Raw genomic sequence first — 12,164 nt, forward strand, 5'->3', positions numbered from 1 at the left:
ACTTGCTTTGAGTTACACTAAAAGAAGCAAAGGGGGAATATCAGGTTTCATGTTTTAGTTTAGGCTAGATGACAGCCTCTTTTGAATTTATGCTAGTGACATTCACGTCTGAGATCTAAGGAACTGTAGTTTTCATTTTCTGTAGGCCTCTGTTGTTTGTCTTGTGTCCTAATTCCCAGTTTGGGATTTTCTTAATAGGAAAAACCTTCAAAATTTTAAAATAATCTCATCTAAGGCAAGTTCTGGTTCAGCAATGAGAATAGTGGCAGAAGCACACTTTAGTAAGAGTAATATGCTGGCTTGAGTTGTATCTGCGATGAACTACCCTGGCTTTCCTCTGTAAGAAAAGGACAGAATGCCATTAACACCATTTGGAGTAATGAGAGAGGTTAAGCAAAAGACTTTTTTCAGTCGAGGTTTGAGTTTGGGATTTTTTTTCTGATATGGAGTACTCTTGAAGATTATAAAGTATATAAAAAGACTTAATCTTTCCTGTGTAATTTGCCTTAAGCACCTGAGCCAGTATTTTTCAAGCAGATACTGCTCTGAAGCTTGTTTTATGAATACCTCAGGCTTGACAGCTGTATAGCAGGAAGGATTTTGTGGCAGTGCAATCAGCTATGACTCATGAGGCCTGAGCTGGCTACCGACTTCCTCAGTAACTGTAGCCAAGTGAGTGTTTTTTCATGTAAACTCTACTTGCCCAAAAATGTTCAGAATTTATGAGCTAGTGTCCATTGGTATTGGGAAGATCTAGGTTGCTTGAATACTTGGAATTGCCTTTGTTTCTGCAGGATTCTCTGCAGCTGCCTTGGAAAAAAGCTTATGAGTCATACAGAAAGGGTGTTTGTGGATCCTGGAGGCCTATTTCTTGTAGCCTTTTCTTAAATGGAATTATGATATAGCTGTGGGGGCTTTTTGTTGGTTTTGTTTATTTTTTAATGTGGGCTCTTGAAGGCTCCCTTGGCATACACAGAGATTACCTCTGCCACAGACACTTAAAACTCAGCTTTGAAAACACTGTAAATGTTTTCAGGTGCCCCCATTCAGTGTCTTGATCTGAGCTTTACTCCCCAGTGCTCTCTCAATTTATGTTTGTTGCTTCAGACTGCTGTGGGTTGGGAAAAAGCAGCTGAAGTTCTCCAAGGTGCTTTAAATCCTGAGGATCCTGAATTCCTACTTGCTTCCTGTTCCCTGCATAACATTCCTCTTTCTTGCCCTATCTTTGTTGTGAAAGGTCATTAGGACATATCCTGGCCTCAGCTTATGTCCTTAGCTTGTTACAGATGAAAATCCCTGTTTATCCTTCAAGGTCCTGTCATGTGATGCTAAGAAGTGTACCATTTTAAAACAGCTTCTGAGTGTAAAAAAGGGAAAAGCAACATGAGACTAGAAACAGTGAACCTCAGACAGAAATGAGACCTAAATGAAATGAGTTGCAGTCTACAGGAAAAAAAGTGAAGAGAAATGGGAAAACTTCCAGGAAGCATAAAGGAATCAAACTAGTCTTATGAGAATGTTAGAAGAATAAAGGACAGACCTGGGAAGTTGTGAATAACACTTTGTGGTCTTTGCTAGATGCAGGTACAGAAAATAATACAAGCAGTTATAGCCAGAGGTAAACCAAGGAAGTTTATCTGTAGCTCGGAGGGAGGAGAATGTAACAGGTGCTGCCTATTACATACAGTTACATGCAGAGTATGTAAAGTAACATACAGAAGTCTGCCAAGTTATCAGTGAAAATGAAATAAGAACTCCTTACTGGTGGAGAAGGGGGTTAATCGACAACAACCTGATTTGCTCTATGTTAAGAAAAGAGCACATCACATGATTCAGGTGATTTGTCTTTTGTGTTCAGTTAATTCAGGGTTCTTCCAATGAAGCATGTTTTCCAAAAAACCAAAAAAAACCACAAAAAAAAAAATCAGAGGAGAAGGATGGTAAACAATTATTTCAGTTGCCAAAAATATGGAAAATAGGCAAATAATACATACTATTAAATTAGGTAAACAGCAGATCATGTATCACCTCCTAATTTCCTTTTGAAGCATATTTAACCTTGTTAGTGGTTATTTCTTTTCTTTAAGCAACTTGATCTAACAGGATCACCTGATCAGCTGTACTTTTTTATAGCATGGAACTGCACGGTGAGCTGAGTATAACCCTAAACCTGATTTACAGAATCACAGAATATGCTGAGTTGGAAGGGATACACTAGGATCATTGAGTCGAGCTGCTGGTCCTGTGCAGGACAGCTTCAAGAGTCCCACCTTGTGCCTGAGGGCATTGTCCAAACACTTCTTGAACTCTGTTAGGCTTGGTGTTGTGACCACTTCCCTGGGGAGCCTCTTCCAGTGCTCAGCGACTTTCTGGGTGAAAAACTTACTCTCCCTATCAAAACTAAACCTCCCCTCACTCAGCTTTGTGCCACCTCCTCAGGTCTTATCACTGGTCATGAGAGTGAAGAGATCAGTGCCTGCCCCACTACTTGTAAGGATGTCGAAGACCCACAGTGAATTCTCCCCTCAGTCTCCTCCAGGCTGAAATGACCAAGTGACCTCAGCCTTTCATAAGGCTTCCCTTTCAGACCCTTCACCATCTTTGTGGCCCTCCTTTGGATGCTGTCTAGCAGCTTTATGTCTTTCTTATATTTCTATGCCTGAACCTGTACACCGTGCTCAAGATGAGGTCACCTCAGTGCAGAGCACAGTGGAACAATCCCTTCCTTTGACTGAGTGGTAAATTATATATATATATATATATATATATATATGTATGTGTGTGTGTATATATACACACACACACACACATATATATATATAGATAACTTAGTCTTTTAACTACACATAATCCAGAATTATGTACACAGTAAATGGTGGAGAAAGGTGTTTAAAGTATTCTCTAGACCTCAGAAAAAACATCTTTCCTTGTCTTCACAACAAGGTATTAATTTTCAAACATATTAGAAGCTGTTTTGGAAAGAAGGGGAGTACAGAAACCTGTCTTTGAAAATAAGAGAGCTAATAGTCTTAAGTTGCATTAGAAGATGTTTGGGTTAGATAGGAGATTTGGGGGAAGGCAAGGGTGATGGTGAACTGAAGTAAGTGCACCATATGGAAGTGTGAGATTAGTAGCACTGCAGGCTTTTAAGATGAATTTTGGGAAGTCTTTCTATTCACATACAATATAATTGCCTGTAACTCTTCCCAAAAGACTTCAAGAACGAGAGATCAAGCTGAGGAGTGGTATCATGTCAGGAAAAAACCTTGATAGCTAATCTTTCTAGATTTTATGTTTGGGTGATTTTTTGGAATATCTTTGGTTGTTGTAGATCATCACATGACTAAATGAGGGTCTGTCAGAAGAGTGGCTGGGAACAGGCATATAAGCATGACACGTTGCCTTGACAAGTTTGTTGTTCTAAAGCAGATAAACTTCTTTCACATATATAATAATAATAATACTAGTAATAGAAGATTCAGCTTGAAGAAGAGGGATCTGGACTGGAAGACTTGTATTGTCCTGTGTTGGGTCTGTATGGCAAGTTTTGGTTGTGGCGGCTACAGATGTGGCTTCTCTGTGCAGATGCCGAAGTAGCCTCTATATCTCACAGACCCAGCTCTATCTGGATCCAAGATGGACCTACCAAAACTGAGTTCATCAGAGATGATGGTATATTGCGTCTGTGATAACATACCTAAGAAAGTGTAAAAACTGCTGTACAACATGTATTGAGAGAGAGGGCTGAGAGTATTTGAGAGCGACAGCTCTGCAGACACAGACATCCGTGAGGAAGGAAGGGGAGCACATGAACAAGTGCTGGAGTATAAATTTCCCTGCAGCCTGTAGGGGAGACCATGGTAAAGCAGATTGTCTCCCTGCACCCATGAGCATCCATGGGGTGTGGGAAACCCATGCTGGACCAGCCCTCTAGCAGGACCTGTGGCCTCATGGAGACAGGAGCCCATGTTGTAGCAGGTTTGCTGGCAGGACTTGTGGCCCCCTGGGAGACCCATGCTAGAGCAGACTGTGTCTGAAGGACTGTGCCCTGTGGAAAGGACCCACACTGGAGCACTTAAGGAAGAGCTGCAGCCCCTGGAAAGGACACATGTTGGAGAAGATCACAGAGGTCTCTGTGCCATGAGAAAGTTCTTACACTGAAAAGGGAAAGAACATGAGGAAGGAGTGACAGAAAATGTTTGAACTGACTGCAACTCCCATTTCCTGTTGCCCTGCAGTGCTTGGATGGATGAAGTAGAGGAAAAAGGTAGTGGAGTGGAGCCTGGTAAGGATGAGTGGGATGCCTTTAAAGTTTTTATTATCCTACTCTGATTTGACTGGTAATAAATTAAACTACTTTCCCTGAGTCAAGTCTGTTTCGCCTTTGGCAGTAACTGGTGAGTGATCTCCCTGTCCTTATCTCAATTCATGACTCTTTCATCATAATCTCTCTCCCCTATCTGGCTGAGGACGGTAGTGACTAAGACTTTGGTGGGCACCTGGCATCCAGCCAGGGTCAAACAACCTCTTATCACTTTTTACACCCTTTTGTCTGGTTCAGTGAAGGCAAGGGAGTGTATAGAACCAGTTTTGAAAGTTGGTTGAATTTAATTAACTTGAGATGGTCAGGTATTAGGTAATTTGTAGCTATTGTTGTTTGACTTGATTTTCAGTTCTTACAGTTACTGGAAATTTTTCCTATGGGAAGTTTAAATTTCTTTAACATTGAACACTCAGATGCCTGACAAAGTATATGAAGCTTTAAGCTTACACTTTGGTTTTTTTATGTACTTTTGTTAAACTCTTTCTAGTTCATTTTTTTATTTGTAATTTCTATTCTGTTACACTTTTCTTCTTCCTTAGTATATTAAAAAGAGAAAAAGAGAAAGGTGTTTGTTTGTTTATGTGTAAGTAGCTTCTGGTTTCCAAATTACTTGAAAAAAAAATCTCACTAACACTTGAATGGTGTGCATGACAACAAATGAGACTTACTTCTAGGTTTTCTTTTGTGGAGTGTATAGTCAGTGATTAACAGTTTTTTAGTTTGCAAGATAAATGTATTGGCAGTATGTTCCTTGTGTTCTAAAGAATATTCCTAACACTTGTCTTCAGCATCTGAAGCAATATTTGTGGTGCTTCAGACTGTGTCACTAGCCTTTATCCTGGAGCCTGTTAGCCTCCTGCAGTTATTTTCATATATATTTTTTCTTGGTATTCAATTTCAAAAAGGTGTTCAGCTACGTCTGTATTACATGTCTTTGAAAATGGCTTTCAAAGATGAAGGGTGTGAGGGAATATTGGGCTCAGTTGGATGTTTGCTGAGGAGTAACTTTGAATTGACAATGTCAGGGTACAAGGCAGATTAGATCATTGGTTTTTTTTCCCTGTACTTTCCTTAACAGCTTCATTGTTGCATTAGTAAAAGCTTACTAGTACTTAAGGCATGTGAACTGAAAGTTAGATACAGTTGAGTGGAGATGTGTGAAAGGATTGCATGTGGCTTCCAATTATCTGTGAAATATTCATGGTGAAAATAGTTGAGGCAGAACATGTTACAGCTTGTAAGTTCCAGCTCTGACTTGTTATTTAGATATAGTCTGCTTTTATGATTCTATCCTGGTATTTCTTTGCTACAATACTGGTAGCAGTAATGTTACAGAGTTCTTGTCCTGTTTTGAAATTAAAATATATATATATGTAGGAATATTTTCTGGTATGGTAGATATTTTGCTGAAGGATTTGAAATTAAAATATATATATATGTAGGAATGTTTTCCGGTATGGTAGATATTTTGCTGAAGGATTTGTTTCAAAGTATTTGAAAATATGGAACTTACTATGTATGGAATTTATTTATGAAAAAAATTTTTAATAAGAATATATTACACAAGCTTTCCTGTTTCAGAAGACCAGCATCTTTCCTTATGACAGTATATATTCATTATTTGAGAAAGCTACACAATACAGAATTTAGAATCTAGGATGAGTTGAAGACAATGTAGACGATTTTCTAATTAGTGTTTGAGTGTCAAAATAATCTGTGAGGTAATGTTGATCATGTTGCTAATTTTAGCTACTCTTACACTCTCTTCTGTCACAGCCCCATGACTTTGATGAATGCAGATTTGATATCAGCGTGAATGATAGTGTTTGGTACCTCCGGGCTCAGGATCCAGACCACAGACAACAATGGGTAGATGCAATAGAACAACATAAGGTATGTAATTATCTATTTTCTAATTTCCATTCTCATTCCCTCATTAGATCAAGCATAGTGCTTGCAGAGAGTTTAAGCTTCCCTGTTCAGTCATTAAAATACTCATGGTCTTTATGGCAGGTAAAAGCTCAAGATTGAAGCTCTGTGTTAAATATGTTTCAAAGGAATTTACTTGTTCTTCACAGATAAGACTTTACTGGGGGCTAACAACTGTGAGCCTTTCTTGAGCTCTCTAGCTTGAAACAAAAAAAGCTTTTATTATGTTTGAGTGATGTTTTCAAGGTTTTGTCCATCTTCTCACTGATTATTGAATTGCTTCTTATGTATGTTGTTAGTCTTAGAGTCAGTTCTCTAGGTTATCATTCTGGTTTTGGGCTCCTTTTTTCATCATTTGACCACTTTTATTGTATTTGACTTTTGTCTCTTTGTCTTTTAAGGCGTTATTCTTCGTATTTTGGTTCAGCTTTTTTGATCTGTTCTGTATATCTTCCAATGAACTCAATTAATTTCATTTAAAAAATACCAGACCTTCAAGCCCTTTAGGTCAGGTAGAAGGTACACAAAACGTGCATTATATTTTCAGGTACAAGATAGGTACTGTCCCAAGGTGTAGCATTAAACTACAATACCTAGCCCAATGCAGCCTTTCAATCTGGGTTACACAGGTATTGCAGGAATACAATTTGAAATAGATATCCAAGTAGGTATGAATTTTTACCTTGAGCTTCTTTAAGTGGTGTTTGTATAGGTACTGTGTATAATTAAGAGATTTTACCTTTTATTGGCCATTCCTTGCAATAAGCAGTACATATTCTTAAATTTAAAGTGCTGCCTTTGGATAATGCTTTTCTAGAAAAAAAATCATCTCAATTGGACTATTCATCCCTTCGTAGCTTGGCATTTTGCCTTCATTTTGATACAGAGGTAATATTAAAGCATAAGAAATTAAGTTGCAAAACCAGGATTCTTTCCTGTAGTCTAATGAAAAAATTTAAAATTAATAGTGGTGTGTCCTTGAGACAACAATACCGCGATTTATTCCTAGTGCAATACCTGAGAGAAATTTCTTGTGAGGATACACTGAAGTTACTGGACTGCACATCTGTAGAACTGGCATTTCAGAAACTGGTAGGCTTGGAGGGTCTTCAGATGTGGTTTAGTGTAGTCATGGAAATTGTTAGCCCTAGGCTAAAATTTAGACTAAGTTTCATGAATGATTTAGCTGGGGAAATGCAGAACTTTAACCTGAAGCTGGATAAGCCGAAATGCAGTCTGTGTCATTAAATGCTATCCTCTAGGAATGAGTGATGAAAAAACCCAGATCCTGTCTTAAACTCTGCCCATCACTACCTCAAACCTTTTTCATGCTATTTTTCTATTCCCTTTTGTAAGGCTCATCTTAACTGTTGCTGCGTTCTGAGCTGCAACTTTACGGTATCCCCAACTCATAATACAAGATTATTGAATGGTAAAAGTTTAGAGTTTGCCATTTGAAGTGTTGATTTGGCATTGTTTCTCTGTACTACTTAAAAAAAAATCTTGTGTTCTTCAACACTGATTTTTTTATCTGCATTAGTACTCAGCCCCTATCAGGAGGTATCTGTTTATTTTGCTTTGTCTGTCTGGTATTATTGATAAGCTTTTATTGGTAAGCTTAAATTGCCTTATTCAACCTCCTTTTTAGATCATGAATGAATATTGAGGGGTACAAATTCTAGCATTCCTAAAGTGATCTCTCTTTATAAGGAAGCCTGATTAATTGTACAGTTTTTCAGCTTTAAAAAATAACCCTTTAACATAATTTAAGTTTGGACAGTTCAGACTTCCATTCTTTGCAAGAATTTGGTAGTTATTTAAATAAATAAATTGTACCAGATCTCTGCCTTTATGTTTGAAGAACGAAGGGTTGATTATTTACACTACTCATTTTTTTCTAGTATTTAGAATTAGTATAGAAACAGGGATAAGAGAGTGTTTTTCATTATTTAATGAAGTTACTTTACAGTTTATTTTTTAAAGAATGAGGGTGTTCTGGAATATTGTAAAAACAGAAGAAAAGTATGTCTACAAGTAGGAAGTGGTGATCAGTCCTTCTGTATATGCTGAACTGACAAGAAAGAGTTCAGTTTGCATCTTGCTATCCTAAGGTAATAACACTGGACTTGACTGTTTTGAATCTTACAGCTTTTCCAGTATGTGTAGTTTGCAGTTTCATGGCTATTTGACATTTCTCGGTTTCTTTCATACTTCTTTTTACTCTCTAGTGTTAACAGTATTTAAGGCAAATAGCAGTTGTTTTCATTCTTAAATGGACTTGAAAATACTATGGCACATGACTTCTAAATAAGCTATTGAAACATTTAATATGTTAAAGTAATAAATTATTTTCCATACATATTTACAGTACATATTTTTATTTTAAAACATTTCTTTTGTATTATACAACTAAATATCAAGAATATCATTATCAAAACATAGCAAGGAAAAGAGCAGAAGTTACTGCAGTCTTGTAATAATAGCTTAGACTCAAGTTGAAAGTATATAATGAAATATCAGAGTTACTAACGTCTTCTTTCCAGTGCAATATTCTGTTGTCTTCATAAAAGAGTAGGAGTTTTGTGTGATAAACGTAGGTGTACAGGTGCATCTGTTGCTTCTAATGATTTTAGAAAAATAAACAGTAATCTAATGACCAGAAACCTTGGAAATCTTGACCAGCACTTGGAAATGTGCTGTGTTTACATAAATAGGTGTTTGGTAGAATTAAATACAACACAGAAGTGTCCAAATCCAGTCTTCAGTCTGATAATTATTAGTGCTTCTTAAAGAATATGTCTCCAAATGTCTTGTTTCTGTACTTTCATTGAGGGGTTAGTGCTATAACCTATAATTTTTAATACAGGTTTGTATGGAAAATATTTAAGAAACAGTACATTTATCCAATATAACTTTGATAGGATCTGAAAGAAAGTATTTTTATGGAATCTGGAAATCAATCCCATATTTCGTTCAAATTTGTATGAACAACACGTATGTGAACCTTGGAGTAACTCTTCATTCATCCTTTAATTCACTTCAGCTCATGGTTGACTGGGAGTAGGGGAAGATGGGCAGAATATCTCATTGCACTGAAAAGTTCAGATTTCTGTCAGCTTACTCTGACATTTTCTGAAGGAGCTTTCTGGTCAGGTTACCAGACCTCATGCAAAAGTTCCTTCTGGGTAAAAAACATTTTTGTTTGAGAAACAGGTTCTTCAAATGGCACGTAATAATTTGAGTAAAATCAGGAGAGGAAATTATTTCCTGTACTGAACAGTCATTTTTCTTAACATCAGTCTATCGCTGCATAAAGTACTTTTTTGTTTGTTTTTGAAGTTCTTAGTTGTTTACTGAGTGGGTAGGTAGTTCTGGTAGGCTGCTTAAGCTATTTGCTAACAAAAGTGTGTTTGTGAGACTTAATGGAGCATGTCACAAGGTTGTTGATCTTCAGAGTAAGAAAAATAGACAGAAATTTTGACTGTGTTTCATTGTGCTCCAAACAAAGAGAACACTGATTTAAAATTAACTTTATATTAAATAGGAGTATAAGCAGACATAGAAAAACTTCATGCTTAGCAAAACCAATGAGTAGCTGATGGCTGAGAAATGTAAAATAGCTTATGTTCAGGCATAAAAATCATTAGAATTTTCAGAGGGGTTTATAATTGTACTTTTCTTTTTATATTGAGGTTCCTGAATCCTTACCACAGTAAGTGTTTCAAGTATAGCTCAAAATGTTTATTCATTGTCCTGAACTGGAGGAGGGATAAATCTAAAACTACTATCAAGCCATCAGTGAGGCAAATGAGGAAGTAGTTCATGTGTAACCAGGAGTCCATCCTACTCAAATGTTTCATTAGATGTATTGATCAGGCATTTCTCTGGTGTCAAAACATTGATGGTACTTGAGCACCACAGTGCTGATCTGTTTGGAAAGTTACTCTTTTCTTAATAATAATTTGAAAGACTGCCTCCTCCATGTCTCTCCCATGGTTTCAAAATGGAATTTGGAATTTCTAACCTAATACTAGATAAACTGGCTTAAATGTTGTTAGTTCAGTGCTGTGAGAAAATGAGAGTGAATTGCTGTTTGTTGTGAAAAACATCTGTATAAGTAAACTTATTTTGAGCAAATTAACTCCTGAGATCAAGATAATGATTTCTTGTAATGTTAATCTACCACCCGAGTTGAGAACTTCATAAGAATTTATTTAGAAATTAATACATTATGAGAAATTTGCATCAGTTTAGGTTTGTCCCATTTTGTTCCATCATAGTTTTTATTTTCTGCCCATAGACTCTTAATGTCTTTATTATTGACTTCATGACTCTTCAGCAATATAAATGGATAGTTTTTTTTGGTCTTGTATTTGCAAAATATTTTGTTTGTCAAATTGAAATAAGTCTTCTTAAACTTCTTACAGTATCTGATTTTGCTGTTTCAGACTGGAAAATGTAATTTTTCAGAGGAGTACCTAGGTACCAAGCAAATTGCCATGTAGGGACTAGGTAGGCTTTCTTTTTAATTTTGAAGTGGTGATGTACAAGGTGTTTATATCTAGAGTAGGAGGCATGAATCTCAAAGTTTGACTGTGAAAGGCATCAGGTGTCTATTTTCCAAACCTAATTGACATGTCCTTTTTTTGGGGATGAAGGGACCTATCCCCCTTAAATGAAAGTGACCTGTCTCCCTCAGTAAAAATATTCTGTGAAGGAGTGGCTACTGCTTTGTTGTTTTCACTCTTGTTTAGAAACTGTGGAAGGAGTTAGCTGGTTAGAACAGGGTTATACAGAAATATCAAGAAGAGTAAAACTTATATCTCCTGTTTTTAGCGTTTTCTCCTTGAATGGGGAGAAGACATGGCAACCTGGGGGTCAGAGATAATTTAGCTTTTAAGTAATTCTAATTTGTACAATTTTTGTTTTGTATACTACAACTTGTCTCTTAAAATACCAGTTGTCAAACCAAGTAAGATGCTTTAGATACCATTTTTGCATTGTTTAAGTGCAGATCTAGTTTAAATGGTCGGAAAAGCTGAAAACACTGCATTTGACAATCAGATAAATTCAAATTTAAGAAAAAGTTAAGTAATTATTAAAGCAGTTGATTAATTTTGTTTCTTTAACACTGATACATTTTCAAACAAGTAACCTAGAACTGAGATATTTAGTTGTAAGTTGGTTATTTTCTGACTGTCAATCTAAGTTCATAAGTCAGTTTAGAAAACTGCAGAGCAAACTTTAAACAGCATAGTTTTGATTGCAGTCAATAAGGGCACTTTATGATATTGTTGTGGGAAAATTCAAAACCCAAAAACATCATCAGCCTGAAATTTTCAGAAAACTGTTATTAACTACATGAAATGGAGCTTCTTTCTTTTCAAGTAACCTAAAAAGCAGTTACCTTATCTATAAAGTGTTAAGAATCATTAATTTAATTTTTATGGTAATTTTCCTGTTTTGTTTTCCCTTGTCAATGTACTGTTCTAAAAGAATTACTGAATGTGCTGTTACACATGGAAAAATATTGCTAGAACAGAAATGGTGATGTTGAAGCAGAAGCCAGGTAAGAGGACAAGGGGTAGAAGTGGGCTTTTGCTATTCTAACATGACTGCAAAACCATTCAAAAGCAAAAGTCCCAATGGATGAAATCAGAGCACCAGAAGATTTTGCACTTGAGAAGCATCTTAGTAACAGAGTAACCTGCAGAGTACCTACCCAGAGCTAACAGATCCCCCCTCTGCCTGCTGTAATCGTTCCTGTTCTGAATGGTTGAGCTAGTTGCTTAAATTCCTTGGTAATACAAATCAGCTTCTGGACTGAGGTGAAGGACTTCAGGTAAAATATTGCAGTATTTATAAATTAAAATTGCTTTCTATCCTTGTGTTAGTTCTATTATGAACTTAA

The 12,164-nt window shown here is 36.5% G+C and overlaps 1 protein-coding gene across 5 annotated transcripts in view; it reads left to right on the top strand.

The window, feature by feature from the left end:
* CERT1 (ceramide transporter 1) overlaps positions 1-12,164 on the top strand; it is an 84,500-nt gene that overhangs the window by 20,086 nt on the left and 52,250 nt on the right. For 4 of the 5 annotated variants that reach the window (XM_068177241.1, XM_068177243.1, XM_068177244.1 and 1 more), the window contains exon 3: positions 6,101-6,217. The exons of the other annotated variant lie outside the window; for it this stretch is intronic. In XM_068177241.1, the coding sequence (XP_068033342.1) occupies positions 6,101-6,217 (117 nt within the window). The remainder of the gene's footprint in view (positions 1-6,100; positions 6,218-12,164) is intronic. 5 annotated transcript variants of the gene reach the window in all.

The sequence above is a fragment of the Anomalospiza imberbis genome, chromosome Z (genome assembly GCF_031753505.1).
Source record: "Anomalospiza imberbis isolate Cuckoo-Finch-1a 21T00152 chromosome Z, ASM3175350v1, whole genome shotgun sequence".
Classification (NCBI taxonomy): Eukaryota; Metazoa; Chordata; class Aves; order Passeriformes; family Viduidae; genus Anomalospiza; species Anomalospiza imberbis.